Below are 15,803 nucleotides of genomic sequence, written 5' to 3'. Positions count from 1 at the left end.
TTTATTTATTTGGCTGCGTCAGGTCTTAGTTGTGGCGCGCGGGATCTTTTTTGCGGCACGTGGGATCTTTTTAGCTGCAGCATATGGAATCTTTAGTTGCGGCATGCATGTGGGACCTACTTCCCTGACCAGGGATCGAACCCGGGGCCCCTGCATTGGGAGCACAGAGTCATAGCCACTGGACCAGCAGGGAAGTCCCTGCTACTACCTCATTTTAAACCAATAGAGCCCATTAAACAAGGAAACCATTTTCATGAGGACATGTTTCTCATAACGTCTTGTTACCCAATGCACAGAGCCAAACAAACTGAAATGTCGTAGTTTGGAGCAGAGAAAGGTTTATTGCAGGGCCATGCGAGGAGACGGGTGGCTTGTGCCCTCCAAACCCCGAATTCCTCAAAGGGTGTCAGCAAAGCACTTTTAAAGGCAAGGTGAGGGAGGGCTGTGGTTAGTTGTTGCAAACTTCTTGGTGTAGAAATCCTTTGTTCTTACATACGTCCATGTAGGTCAGGTCACAATGTTCCTGTAAACCTCCAATAAGACAAATGTTATTCTCTGTTCTCCCACTTTTTATCTCTATATATGATTGGACTCTTAAAGGGCAAAGCCTTGAGAATGAGTTATCCTGTATATTTCAGCCTATAGGCAACATCCTTTTTTTAAAATTTATTTATTTTATTTATTTTATGTTTGGCTGTGTTGGGTCTTTGTTGCTGCGCATGGGCTTTCTCTAGTTGCAGTGAGCAGGGGCTTCTCTTGTTGTGGATCACGGGCTCTAGGCGCGCGGGCTTCAGTAGCTGTGCCACGTGGGCTCAGTAGTTGTGGCGCACGGGCTTAGTTGCTCCGCGGCATGTGGGATCTCCCCAGACCAGGGCTCAAACCTGTGTCCCCTGCATTGGCAAGTGGATTCTTAATCACTGCACCACCAGGGAATTCTGATAGGCAACATCCTTTTACAAAAGATGCAGAACCAGCACAACTAAGCACAGGAAACAGAGCACAAAGATTAAAGTAAAAGGAACAGATCTAATATGGAGTCAGTTTTGTTCTTCCCTATTACAGCATTGTGGCGCGCGGGCTTCAGTAGCTGTGCCACGTGGGCTCAGTAGTTGTGGCGCACGGGCTTAGTTGCTCCGCGGCATGTGGGATCTCCCCAGACCAGGGCTCAAACCTGTGTCCCCTGCATTGGCAAGTGGATTCTTAATCACTGCACCACCAGGGAATTCTGATAGGCAACATCCTTTTACAAAAGATGCAGAACCAGCACAACTAAGCACAGGAAACAGAGCACAAAGATTAAAGTAAAAGGAACAGATCTAATATGGAGTCAGATTTGTTCTTCCCTATTACAGCATTCTCACAGCATTCTTTGGGACTTTAACATATCTTTCAAAATACATATATCAATAAAATATATAAAGTCACTCAGTTCCAGTCTTGGAATCCATGCTGTGAGGAGTGCCTCTGCCAGCATGTGGGGAGTAGTAAGATGAAGTGGGAAGGGGAGAGTGGGAGCAGCTGTGAGCCTTCTGTGCCTCCTCTGCTTTCTCACCCCTCTGCACCTTTCTGCAGGCTGGTGTCTCTCCCCAGGACACCATGACACTCCATTCACCTCCTCTCCACGGCCAACTCCACTTCATCCTTCCACACTCAGCCCAGAGGCCATCTCCTCCGTGAAGGCTTTCCTGACCTCTCCAGGCTGAGTCCGCTGCCCCCTCTGTGTTCTCTTGTACTCGCCGATATCCTTACTCTTATCACACCTTGTTGATCTTGCTCCTGTGTCTCCTACTAGACTTTTTTTAAATTTTATTTTATTAAAAAAAATTTTTTTAACATCTTTATTGGAGTATAATTGCTTTACAATGGTGTGTTGGTCTTGGTTGCTTCCATGTCCTGGCTGTTGTAAATAGTGATGCAATGAACATTGTGGTACATGACTCTTTTAAAATTATGGTTTTCTCAGGGTATATAAGAAATCTCTCAGTAGTGAGATTCCTGGGTCATGTGGTAGTTCTGTTTTTAGTTTTTTAAGGAACGTCCGTCTTTTGGTTGGAGCATTTAATCCATTTACATTTAAGGTAATTATCGATATGTATGTTCCTATTACCATTTTCTTAATTGTTTTGGGTTTGTTTTTGTAGGTCTTTTTCTTCTCTTGTTTCCTGCCTAGAGACATTCCTTTAGTATTTGTTGTAAAGCTGGTTTGGTGGTGCTGAATTCTCTTAACTTTTGCTTGTTTGTAAAGGTTCTAATTTCTCCATTGAATCTGAATGAAATCCTCGTTGGGTAGAGCAATCTTGGTTGTAGGTTTTTCCCTTTCATCACTTTAAATATGCCTGCCACTCCCTTCTGGCTTGCAGAGTTTCTGCTGAAAGATCAGCTGTTAACCTTATGGGTTATTTATGGGTATGTTATTTGTTACTTTTGCCTTGCAGCTTTTAATATGTTTTCTTTGTATTTAATTTTTGATAGTTTGATTAATATGTGTCTTGGTGTGTTTCTCCTTGGAGTTATCCTGTATGGGGCTTTCTGTGCTTCCTGGACTTGATTGACTATTTCCTTTTCCATATTAGGGAAGTTTTCAACTATAATCTCTTCAAATATTTTCTCAATCCCTTTCTTTTTCTCTTCTTCTTCTGGGACCCCTATAATTCGAATGTTGGTGCGTTTAATATTGTCCCAGAGGTCTCTGAGACTGTCCTCAATTCTCTAAATTCTTTTCTCTTTGCTCTGTGGTAGTTATTTCCACTCTTTTGTCTTCCAGGTCACTTATCTGTTCTTCTGCCTCAGTTATTCTGCTATTGATTCCTTCTAGAGAATTTTAAATTTCATTTATTGTGTTTTTCATCATTGTTTGTTTGCTCTTTAGTTCTTCTAGGTCCTTGTTAAACCTTTCTTGTATTTGTCCATTCTATTTCCAAGATTTTGGGTCACCTTTACTATCATTACTCTGAATTCTTTTTCAGGTAGACTGTCTGTTTCCTCTTCATTTGTTTGATCTGGTGGGTTTTTACCTTGCTCCTTCATCTGCTGTGTGTGTCTCTGTTTTCTCATTTTGTTTAACTTACTGTGTTTGGGGTCTCTTTTTCACAGGCTGCAGGTTCGTAGTTCCCATTGTTTTTGGTGTCTGCCCTCAGTGGGTAAGGTTGGTTCAGTGGCCTGTGTAGGCTTCCTTGTGGAGGGGACTGGTGCCTGTGTTCTGGTGGATGAGGCTGGATCTTGTCTTTCTGGTGGGCAGGACCGCATCTGGTAGTGTGTTTTGGGGTGTCTGTGAACTTAGTATGGTTTTAGGCAGCTTCTCTGCTAATGGGTGGTGGTGTGTTTCTGTCTTGCTAGTTGTTTGGGTATCCAGCACTGGAGCTTGCTGGCCGTTGGGTGGAGCTGGGTCTTAGCATTGAGATAGAGATCTCTGGGAAGCTCTTGCCAATTGATATTACATGGGGCCAGGAGGTCTCTGGTGGTCCAATGTCCTGAATTCAGCTCTCCCACCTTAGAGGCTCAGGCCTGACACCAGGCTGGAGCACCAACACCCTGTCATCCACAGAGCTCAGAAGAAAAGGGAGGAAAAAAAAAGAAAGAAAAAACAAGATAAATAAATTAAAAGAAATTATTAAAATACAAAAATAATTTTTAAAAAGAGGAGAGCAACCAAACCAATAAACAAATCCACCAGTGATAACAAGTGCTAAAAACTAAACTAAGATAAACATAAAAATCGGAAACAAATCAGTCGCAGACAGCAAACCCAAGTCTACAATTTCTCCCAAAGTCCACCGCCTCAATTTTGGGACAGTTCGTTGTCTATTCAGGTATTCCATAGATGCAGGGTACATCAAGTTGATTGTTGGGATTTAATCTGCTCCTGAGACTGCATGGAGAGATTTCCCTTTCTCGTCTTTGTTTGCACATCTCCTGGGGTTCAGCTTTGGTTTTGGCCCCCTGTCTGTGTGTAGGTCGCCCTCAGGCATCTGTTCCCTGCCCGGACAAGACGGGGTTAAAGCAGCAGCTGATTAGGGCACTCTTGCTCTCTCAGGCCAGGGGGAGGGAGGGGTAGGGTAGTAATAATTGGAATGCCGGTTGAGCCTGTGGTGGCAGAAGCTAGCATTAGGTTGCAACAGCCTGAGGCATGCCGTGTGTTCTCCCAGGGAAGTTGTCCCTGGATCACGGGACCCTGGCAGTGGCGGGCTGCACAGGCTCCCACGTGGTGGCGTGGGGGAGGTGTGGATAGTGACCTGTGCTTGCACACGGGCTTCTTGGTGGCAGCAGCAGCAGCGTTAGCATTTCATGCCCATCTCTGGGGTCTGAGCTGATCATCAGCAGCGTTAGCATTTCATGCCCATCTATGGGGTCTGAGCTGATAGACACGGCTTGCGCCCGTCTCTGGAGCTCGCTTAGGCAGTGCTCTGCCTTCTGTGGGCACATGGGGAAGGAATCCCCTCTCATCACGCACCCTGAAACAATGGTCTCTTGCCTCTTAGGCAGGTCCAGACTTTTTCCTGGACTCCCTCCCGGCTAGCTGTGGTGCACTAGCCCCCTTCAGGCTGTGTTCACCAACCCCAGTCCTCTCCCTGGGATCCAACTGAAGCCCGAGCCTCAGCTCCCAGCCCCCGCCCATCCCATCCGGGGAGCAGACAAGCCTCTCAGGCTGGTGAGTGCCGGTCGGCACCGATCCTCTGTGCGGGAATCTCTCTGCTTTGTCCTCTGCACGCCTGTTGCTGCGCTCTCCTCCGTGGCTCCGATGCTTTCCCCCAACCCCCTGTCTCCACCAGTGAAGGGGCTTCCTAGTGTGTGGAAACTTTTCCTCCTTCACAGCTCCCTCGCAGAGGTGCAGGTCCCGTCTCTATTCTTGTCTCTGTTTTTTCTTTTTTCTTTTGCCCTACCCAGGTATGTGGGGATTTTCTTGCCTTTTGGGAAGTCTGAGGTCTTCTGCCAGCGTTCAGTTGGTGTTCTGTAGGAGTTGTTCCACATGTAGATGTATTTTTGATGTATTTGTGGGGAGGAAGGTGATCTCCACGTCTTACTCCTCCGCCATCTTGAAGGTCCTCTCCTACCAGACTCTTAAGTCCCTCAAGGGAAATTGGAACAGTCTGCCTACATTTGAATCCACCATTTCCTAGCTCCAAGACTCGGCAAGCCACTTAAACTCGGTTTCCTTATCTGTAAAATGGAGATAATCATTTCTGCCTGGTTTTGATAGTTAAAATTTGTAAAACATTTAAACAATGCCCGGGACATGAGTGTTCAATAAATATGTTATATTAGTAATTTAAAAATAATAACAATAATCATTATTACAATTACCATTAATTATCTCTTTATTCTCAATGTCTAGCACGAAGCGCAGTATACAGTAGGCACTCAGTCAATCAAATGGAACTGTGGTTAATGCATTACCTGTGATTAATCCAGAACTCTGCTGTCCTGTACAATAGCCACCAGCTCTGTGTGGCTTCTGAGCACTTAAAATGTGTCTAGTCCAGATTAAGATGCTCTGTAAGTATAAAATACATACCAGAGGTTGAAGCCTTGGTATAGAAAACAGAAAGTAAAATATCTCATAAATTATATTTTATACTGATTACATGTTGAAATTATATTATTTTGTATCTTTTAGGTTAAGTAAGATATACTCTTAAAAATAATCCTGCCACTTTATTTTCACTTTTTAGAACAAGATTGCAATAGAACTACCATATAATCCAACAATTCCACTTCTGAGTATTTACCCTAAGAAAACAAAAACATTAATTCAGAAAGATATGGGAGGGACTTCCCTGGTGGTAGAGTGGTTAAGAATCCACTTTCCAATGCAGGGGATGCGGTTTCGATCCCTGGTCGGGAAGCTAAGAACCCACGTGCTGTAGGGCAACTAAGCCCGCACACCACAACTACAGAGCCCATGCGCCCTGGAGCCTGCGCACCACAGCTAGAGAGCCCGCGCACAGCAATGAAAGATCCCGTGGGCCGCAACTAAGCCCTGACACAGCCAAAAATAAAATAAATAAATATTAAAAAAAAAAAAAAAAGATATGGGAATTCCCTGGCAGTCCTAGCCCTGTGGGACCCAAAAAACCCCGAACAAAAAAAAAAAAAAAAAAAAAAAAATATAAAAAAAAAAAAAAAAGATATGGGAATTCCCTGGCAGTCCAGTGGTTAGGGCTCCACGCTTTCACTGCCGAGGGCTGGGGGTTCCATCCCTGGTTGGGGAACTGTGTTCACTGCAGCATTATTTACAATGGCCAAGATATGGAAGCAGCTGAAGTGTCCATTAATAGATTAATGAATAAAGATGTGGAATATATATCTCTTCTGTCTCTGTGTCACATTTTGGTAATTCTTACAATATTTCAAACTTTTTCATTATTATTTGTTATGGTGATCTGTGATCAGTGATCTTTTGACATTATTATTGTAATTATTTTTTTGTTTTGTATTTTTTAATTAAGGGATGTACATTGGTATTTTTAGACATAATGTTGCACACTTAATAGACTACAATATAGTGTAAACATAGCTTTTATAGGCACTGGGAAACCAAACAAGTTGTGCCACTCGCTTTATTTCAATATTTCCTTTATTGCAGTGGTTTAGAACTGAACCTGAAATATCTCCAAGGTATGCCAATATTACTCAGCCATTAAAAAAGAATGAAATCTTGCCATTTGTGACAACATGGAAGGATCTAGAGGGTATTAGGCTAAGTGAAATAAGTCAGACAAAAAAGACAAATACGGTATGATTTCACTTATATGTGGAATCTAAAAAAACAAATGAACAAACAAAACAGAAACAGACTCACAGATACAGAGAACAAACTGGCATTTGCAGAGGGGAGGTGAGGGGGGGGATGGGCAAAATATGTGATGGGGATTAAGAAGTACAAACTTCCGGTTATAAAATAAATTAGTCACGGGGATGTACTATACAGCATAAAGAGTATAGTCAGTAATACTGTAATAATTTTGTATGGCGACAGATGGTTTCTAGGCATATTATGGTGATCATTTCATAATGTATTTAAATGTCAAATCACTATGTTGTACACCTGAAACTAACATAATATTGCATGTCAATTATACGTCAATAAACGAATATTTAAAAAAATAATATGAGACTGCAAGGAAATTTAAAATTTCACATGTGATTTCATTATATTTCTATTGGACAGCACAGATCTAGAAAGCTCTCAGCCTACCATTAGTGTAGCAAACCTTCATCCGACCTCATTTACTTTCAAATATTATATAAGCTTTAGGAGTATAGATAATTCGTTTAGAACAATGATTCATTTAGAATCAAAAGTACATCCAGGTGGTTTGTAAAGGATTTTCCTTGCAGGGTTACAAACTAATGTGTAAAAGTATGTAGAAAGAGAACTAAAGCTTTGGGGGAATTTTCCAGGTGCGCTGTGATCCTGAGATTCAAGAATTGCGTAAGTGGCAGAAGAAACTGCGTGAGGACAAGCACATCCGCCAGCGAGTCAAAATTTTCTGGGCCAAGCAAGAGCAGAAAGGTGAGTTGTTTGATTCACAGCCCTTGGTTTATTCAGGAAAAGCCTGAGTCTTACCCCAGGCTCAAGAAGGAAGCCCTCTGAGGTTTTATAAGGTCCCTATATCTGCGCGGGACTCCATTGGGGGTAGGGGAGGTGGCAGCATGTTAAGATTCAGCTTTGGAATGACAATATAATTGACATGGCCATTCCCGTCACTCAGGGACACATTCAGTGTCATCCCATGTCTGCAGGTCTCTTTTTTTAGCTGCAAGACAACAAGAGTAACTCATCATTTTGGAGTCACAGTGCCCATCAATGTGATGGGTAGTTTTTCTTCTAAGCTGTTGATTGTGTGTCTGAACTCAAGCGGTGTTTTATGCCATCCTCTCCCCTTTTCTGAGAAATTAAACACATACACACATTGAAGTATTAAGAATAAGAGAACAAGCACCCAGCACTTATCATGTACAAGTGTCACAATTTTGTCCTATTTGCTTCCCTTCTTTATTTTTAAACTTTAAGTTACTACATATTCGTGGTAGGAAAATTAGACAAACAAAAAACAAAAGGGGGGTGAAAATCAGAAATCTCACCACTGTTAAAATTTTGGTGCACATCCTGCTATACTTTTTCAGTACAAAAAGATGCAAAAATATATATATTCATATATTATTAAAAATGGGTTTTTACATTGTTACAAGTACATCTGTATATTCTGTTATATCATCTACCCTGTCACTAAACATACTCAGAACATCATTCGGTCAGCACTAGAGAGTGGCATCATGACTTTTCTTTTTTGGCTGCATTGGGTCTTCGTTGCTGTGCGCGGGCTTTCTCTGATTGTGGCGAGCGGCGGCTGCTCTTCATTGCGGTGCATGGGCTCTAGACGCGCGGGCTTCGGTAATTGTGGCACATGGGCGTAGTAGTTGTGGCTTGCAGGCTCTAGAGCACAGGCTCAGTAGTTGTGGCGCACGGGCTTAGTTGCTCTGCGACATGTGGGATCTTCCCGGACCGGGGCTCGAACCTGTGTCCCCTGCATTGGCAGGTGGGTTCTTAACCACTGTGCCACCAGGGAAGCCCCATCATGACGTTTAATGGCTGTGTGGTATGAATTTAGCATCACTTATTTAACCAACAACATGGAATGAGATTCGTGGTATATTAACAAGTGGAAAAAAGTTGCAGAACCATAAATTTTCATTCATATTAAAAATATATACAGGGAAACAGAGAGATGTCTAAACAGCCTGGAAGAATACTTTAATGGTAGTTTCCTTTAGGAATTAGGGCTAGGGGGAATCTTGCACTGTTGGAATCTTTTAAATAAGTGCAGTACTTTACAATTATGAAAACCAATGGAAAAAAAATGATCATAGCTACCTCGGCAGCGTACAGGCCATCGCACTCTTCACCATCCGTGCTCTGACCTCCCCACCCTCCCCGTCCCTGTCCGCCTTCACTAGGCTGCAGCTCCTCTAGTCTCTCTCGTTCTGCCATATGCCAACGCCTTCCTCACCTCTGGGACTCTGCACTTTCTACTCCTTTCCTGCCAAATCATCCTTTCCCAGCTCCTGTATGGCCATTTTTTCTCACCCTCCAGGCCTGGGGACATTACCACCTCAGAGGGGCCTTCCCAAGTTGCCCTGCCTAAAGGGAAAAGGAAAAATATTGAGCCATCTCAGCGTGGTGGAGTCTAAACAAAAGTTTTCTTTTTTGCCCAGAAACTGTCTTCAACCCTGTTCTCTCGAATCTCTTTCCAGTTCCTGCTTGGCATATTGGTTAGATTTCATGTCTTTTAAGTATGTTCTGATTTCATAAAGTCCAGTCTACTTAAAAATCTCAATCTCAGATCCAATTTAATGCTTACTCACCCGCCTCTGCCCTGCCTCAGTGGGGTTGGGAGTGGGGGAAGGAATTGTCTGATCTTTCACATGTCCACCCTTTCCTCTTCAGAGCCACTTACTCCTTCGGTGGGTTTGGGTGGGAGGGAGGCAGATCCAAGGGGCATCTCCTCTGCACTTCCTGTTGTGACCCTCTCTTGGCTGCTGCCGCTTCTCTGGCTGAGACTGCGTGGCCACCCATGTCTTGTGGGCAGGCATCCCCTTGCTGGCTCACTGACTCCTGTGTTTCACATGAGCTCTTCCTCAGGGGAGACAACACGTGGCAGAACCCCCTGTAGGGATCTGGCTCTGTCTCTCCCTTTTCTACCACCACCCGGACCCCACCTCTGCCAGTCCACTCCCAGCCTTTTGCTCCTGGGGTCTCCTTACCCAGTGGCCAGCCCTCTCGGGTGGGGCAATGGAAAGATAGTTCAGGTTACCTCCCAGCATCCACTTGACGCAGAGGAAACCAGCGGTGGACACGCAGGCTTCTCCACTGCCCCACCCCAGCGTGTCCCCAGTTCACACTGAATCTGCTCTAACAGGCACAGTAGAATAAGGTGTACTGTAAATCTGCCCTTAAAGGAGATGACCAACCAGATGATGAAGCACCCCCATTCTTTTCGAGTTGTTCTCTTGGCTCTTCCCACCCTTGTCTTAGGGCTTCGGTGGTAGAAGCACCCACTCTTGTCTAAGAGAAGAGAGAAAAGCAAGCACTCTCCTTTAGGACAGATTCTCAATCTTTTTGGACTGTGAACCAGTAAGAAATAGTTTTATGTCACAATTTAGTACATATGAATGTACAGATGGTTTCACATATACCTAGCTAAAACAAAAGTTTTATAAAAAAATTACCTTATATGTAATACCCTTTGGTATTTTCTAGTCTTTTGAGTTTTTAATTTTGTTAATGCTGGACATGACTCAGTAAATTTATTTCATGGCCCACTAATGTGTCTTGGCCCATGGTTTGAAGCACACTGCATTGATTCACTACTCCACATCTCCTACGGTTTCTTCTCCCCCTTTCCTACCCATAGTCATCGGCTTAAGTAATGGTTAGGCCCCTTCTTCATAAACAGTTCTCAATATTGGCTGCATATTTGAATCACCTCAGGAGCTTTCTAAAAATACTAATGCTATTGACTGAAAACCCTAGAAGCAATGAGCATTCCTAGTGCCCAGATCTTGGTTTCTAAGTACCCCTCATTCTAAATGGAATTAGGTTGGGTTTTTGTTTTGTTTTGTTTTTTTTGAGAAATGGTCGATTCCAGGGCTGGGGCAAGGAAAGTAGAAGAGCTTAGAATGTCTTTTGCCAGAAAATAAAGAAGCCTCAAAAAATTGATGGAAACATGGGAAAAGAATACAGGCTCCAGCTTGAAGGGAGTCTCACTGGGCAAATCTGGGACAATTTAAGCATCAAAATTAACATCAGAATTTAAGCATGAAAATCAACAGTGACTGTAATGAACTCATTGACTAAAAAAAAAAAAAATCCAAATATCCATATGGATACCAAATAAACAAATAAATGTGAGAGAAGAGGAAGCTTTTCTCCCACATTAGAATGCCAACTAATACATTTAGCAGTATAATGAAATTTAAGTCACCATTTTATAACCATGTTAGTGAATTAATTGGCTCAGGCAACAATCATCAATAGATGCTAAACCGCTGCGTGAACGTTTGATGAGGAACCTGATATTCATAGTCTGAAAATATCTCTTCACAAGGCAGAGCCTTTAACACACGGGGGAAAATAGTAACTTTGCATGAGAGAAACCTGGCAGAGCCGCCTTAACCGAGTGTTGGAGATTAATGTCACCAATAACGGGACAAACTGACATCACATGCCTTCCGGTATGAGGTACTGAGGAAGACACTCATCACAGACGCTTATGCACAACTCCTGTAAAAAATGCACTACTTGAATCTAATCATGAGGAAACATCAGATCCACCCAAATTGAGGAAACACTCCAAAGTAACTGATTTGGACTCTTCAAAAATGCCAATGTCAAGGAAGCCAAAAAGATTAAAGGAGACCAAAGAGATGTGACAGCTGAATGCCGTGCATGACCTTAGATTGAATCTCGGATGGGGAAAAATGCTATAAAAGACATTATTGAGACAGTTAACAAACTTTGAGTATGGGCTTTATATTAGACAGTGGTATGTAGCACTATTAAGTTTCCTGATTTTGATCAATGTTCTTGGGCTATATCAGAAACCTCTTCATTCTTAAGATGCATGATGAAGGTTTTAGGGATCAAGGGATATGATATGCAGCTTAATCCCCAATGATTCAGAAAAATATAATTTATAAAACACATGCACACATATATGTATACACACAGAGAGAAAATGATCAAGTATAAACAATGGCGAATCTGAGAGTTCTTTGGATGACTATTGCAACTTTTCTGTAAATTCAAAATTACAAGATAAAAAAATACCAGTGCCTCATCTCCAGAAATTCCAACTTGATGGGGATGGGCCCTGGGCGTCCACGTTACTGTAAAGTTTCCCCAGTTCTAATGGTCAGCCAGAGTTGCGACCCTAAGGAGGTGCTAGATCCCCAGTGGTTTGTGTTCTCTTTAAAATGTAGAGTCCTCTAGGCCCGAGTGTCCTACTGATGCATGACTGTACTTCCGTTATTTGCTGACTTTGCAGTTACATGCCTTCCTCACTAAAGTGTAAGCTCCATGTGGACGAAGGCCTCATCCTCATGCAGTGCTGGCACAAAGTGAGCACCAAATAAATTTTGGTTGAATGAATAAATGAGGGAATGAATGAATGGATGGAGTTCTGAGGCTTGTATGAGTCCACATACAGACAGAGCCTGGTACAGAGCAGGAGCTCATCAAATTGGCGGTCTTGGTGTCCCTTGTTAAGAAGCAATTTGAGCTGTAACTGTTTGGCAGGCTTGTCTGTGTACAACTGCCGGTTCATTTCACTTAAAATTGGAAGACAGTCAGGGCTGTAATCAGTTTAAAGGTTAGGAAAAGTGCAGCATGCCTATTTATTTCTGTTGTTACTTATTTTTTTGAGTTGATTTGCTGTTGGTTCGCTGATTGGTTTGGCTTGCTGTGTATAAGGGAGCACAGGCTGGATTTAACTCTGTGATCCAGCTAGCAGTGGAGGGCAAAGTGAAAGAGGTCCCACCTCGGCCACCTGCTGCCCATGTCCCTTGCTGCTTTTCCACCTTCTGAGGGTTCCAGAAGGAACAGTGCTTTCCAAAAAAGATGAGGTTTTCAGTAAATGCCCCAATGTGAACTCAGGGGTAAATTTCCCATTTATGATGAGACTGTGAAATGGTCTTCAGGAAAAACGTCAGTTCTAAACACCATCCCCAGATCTGTGGTCAGTTTGGAAAGAAGTCAATACAGCACAGTTGGTAAAGGACTGGGCTTTGGAGTTGGCCAGAGTTGCCCTTGGAATCCTTTTACTTTTATCTGTGTGACCCTGATCTAGTTAACTTCATTGAGCCTCAGTATTCCCATGTGCAAAATGGGAATAATAATAGTCCTGTCTCATACAGTTGTTAAAGGATTGCAAGAGATGATCTTTGGAATAAGTCCCGGCACATAGTTCCCATACATGTTGGTTATTGTCGTTATTAAAATATCTCTGTGCTTCAAACAATTTTGTATTGATTTCCTCCACTAGACTCTTAAGTTCCGTGGGGTTCCATGTGGGGACTGTGTGTCTTATTCATCATGATGTCCCCACACCTAGCACAGAGCCTGGTATAGAGCAGGCGGTCTGTACATATTTGGTGGATGCAGCTCTGGGTTTCATTTTGTAGATGAATAAGTTAGGCCCCGGAAGGTCGAGGGCTTGCCAAGGTCACACAGCCGAGGAGGGCCTAGGGCTAGGGCGCAGGCACGCCCTTTCTCTGTCCCGTGTTCTGACACATATGGGAGGAGAGTTGCAGAGAGACAAGACACTCTTTTGCATTCTACCATCAGACCCAAACCTCTCAGGAATCCTCCTGAACATGACATACGGCTTGTCCAATTTCTTATGACCTATGGTTTCGTGCTGTTGGTGTTTGCATTGGCTGAAGCCCTCGGGTAAGGGCTGAATTGCCAGGAGCAGGGTACAACGTGCTGCCCATCAAGTGAAGTAGAACTTTTTGTCCCCTTCAGGGGTCACCAAGCTGAATCATTTTGTTAAGTTCATGTATGGAGTTACTTCCTGTTTTAAACCTTATGAATCTGGGTAGTGTAGCGGTTTCAAAAATCAATCCCCCCCCAGCCAAGGTGACACTGTAATTAGACCCCAAAGAGTTCTGATGAAGCAATTTGAAAATTAATAGTAAGCACATGTAGTTCTCCTTTAGATTTGCGGTAAAGAAAAAAAGTGGAGTGATTGCAAATAAAAATGGGTTTCACCTTCATGTAAGAAAACTGCAAACTCATCCATGTACAAATCCAGCAAACAAACATAATATAATTGTTTAGTCGATGCCATTTTATCCATATCGTGCTCTGGTATTTATAGTATGAATGAATTTTGCCAAGTTCATTTCTTGGAGCAACCTTGGTGCAGACAGGAGGTCTGAGGGAGAGAAGCATCAGCTGTCAGGGTAGAACCATGGTCATTTATAGCCTGTCTCATGTTACACTGAGCCAGAGGCCGTCCTGAACAGGATTTTCCTCTAGGACAGAAACAGTGTGAAGTTATCCTGAAGTCTCTATCCATTGGGACAGTTGCAGGAATTATTTTTAAAAACATGTGTGACAAGAATTACAGCTAATATAATCCAAAAGAAGATGCCAGAGCCATTTTTGAGATGTGGTCAAAAATCCCTTCTTGATTAATAGCATATTTTTAGCTTCATATAATTGGTAATTGTTTTCAAATGTGCTTTGTAACTGACTATTCATATTTTATTTGGAAATCTAGTGTGAGTAAGGAGAAAGAAAACATAGAAACTGTTCCCATAACATCAGATTACATTTATTATATATACTACATCAGATTACATATATATATATACACAACATCAGATTGCAATTTTTAAATGTGTGTGTATAGTGTATATTTGTGTAAATACTCTTTGAATGACTTTATCACTTCTTGATATTTTAAAGAAAAGGGTGGGGGAGGCTGACCTGTCAAAGGAGACAGATTGTTTACTTTTGTTTGCTCACCTGTTTGTTCCCTACCTCAGTCCAAGAGTAGTTTGTAGTTGCTTACAGAAACACATATAATATAACATTTTTAGGTAAATGTGGTAATTGGATTAAGGAAAAATTAAGAGTAGAGAAAATAGAAAGCCATTGAATGCAGTAAGCAAAATACTTACTCCAAGGCCTATACTTGCTAGAGATTTCTTAGGGACAACGTAAAGAGGGAAATAAGGCCTGTTGCATAATTCATAGTGTCCATAAGGAAAAAGACAGTCCGGCTGTTCAGGAAATACTGGGCCCTTCCCTAATACATTATGCAATGTGAATAATAACCTCAAAAATGTTCCTACAATAAATAGAAATGTGGCTCTGAGCTTCCTAGAAGCCATAGCAATGAAGGAAATAGGATCATTACATTGTTTATTGCCTTCAAATTTCAAAAAGTTTCTTGGAAGCACTAATTACTGGAGCTGATTCTTCTCTCGTAAAGAAGACACTGTAACGTAGTGAACATCAATCTTCCTTTCCCTTAATGAGTTTCTTAGAAGGGCATTTGCTTCTGGAGGGAAAAGATAAAAGCCTGGGGTAGAGGTGGGATAGAAACCAGAGAAATTTCTTTCATTGATTTTAAATCTAGTATTTTAAGTTTAGATTGTAATGACAAATCTTAACTATTAGGATTGGGTTTTAAGGATATTCTTAAAATAAGCACCTTATCTTGGCCATACCACCTGCTTGTGACCTTAGGATGCTGCTGGAACTTAGCTCTTAGAGCAGAGAAGCCTGTCCAGAGCTCAGGAGTAGCCATGAGTTAGCGAGCATGTACCACGTGCCAGGCCCTGTGTTTCCATGTAGCCTTCATACCTGCTCTCCCAGAGAGAAGATATTCTCTCCATTGTACAGATGAGGAAACTGGAGCTGGGAGGTTACTTGACTCACACAGGTCACACAGCCAGGAAGGCCAGAGACCAGGGATTTGAACCCAGGTCTGCCTGATGCCAGGGAACCTCTGGTCATCTCCTGCCGTGGTGTCCAGTTACCTTAAGCTGTGGGTCCAGTAAGCCTCGTTGACCCCCTGCAAAGCTTCCCATCCGGGTACCAGGAGCCCCAGGCTGGACAGTGGGCAGCGTCTGGCCATGCCTCCTGCCCTGCACACTAGCCGAAATGACCACAGGCCACTGGAATAAGGGAGGTTTGAGGGTAGGAGAGTCTGGGTCCTCAATCCGAAGGCTGCAGGATCTATAGCCATGTTTCTGGGAGACATTTCCATCAGAGCAGGAAGCCAGGGGTG

At 42.8% G+C, this 15,803-nt stretch overlaps 1 protein-coding gene across 1 annotated transcript in view; it reads left to right on the top strand.

Moving 5' to 3' along the window:
* IQCK (IQ motif containing K) overlaps nucleotides 1–15,803 on the top strand; it is a 122,969-nt gene that overhangs the window by 84,323 nt on the left and 22,843 nt on the right. Inside the window, exon 8 of the mRNA XM_024744373.1 lies at nucleotides 7,402–7,513. Within this exon, the coding sequence (XP_024600141.1) occupies nucleotides 7,402–7,513 (112 nt within the window). The remainder of the gene's footprint in view (nucleotides 1–7,401; nucleotides 7,514–15,803) is intronic.

Source organism: Neophocaena asiaeorientalis, unplaced genomic scaffold (genome assembly GCF_003031525.2).
Source record: "Neophocaena asiaeorientalis asiaeorientalis breed wild unplaced genomic scaffold, Neophocaena_asiaeorientalis_V1.1 scaffold91, whole genome shotgun sequence".
Taxonomy (NCBI): domain Eukaryota; kingdom Metazoa; phylum Chordata; class Mammalia; order Artiodactyla; family Phocoenidae; genus Neophocaena; species Neophocaena asiaeorientalis.
The sequence above is the reverse complement of the archived record's forward strand: the minus strand, read 5'-3'. Positions and strand labels throughout refer to the sequence as shown.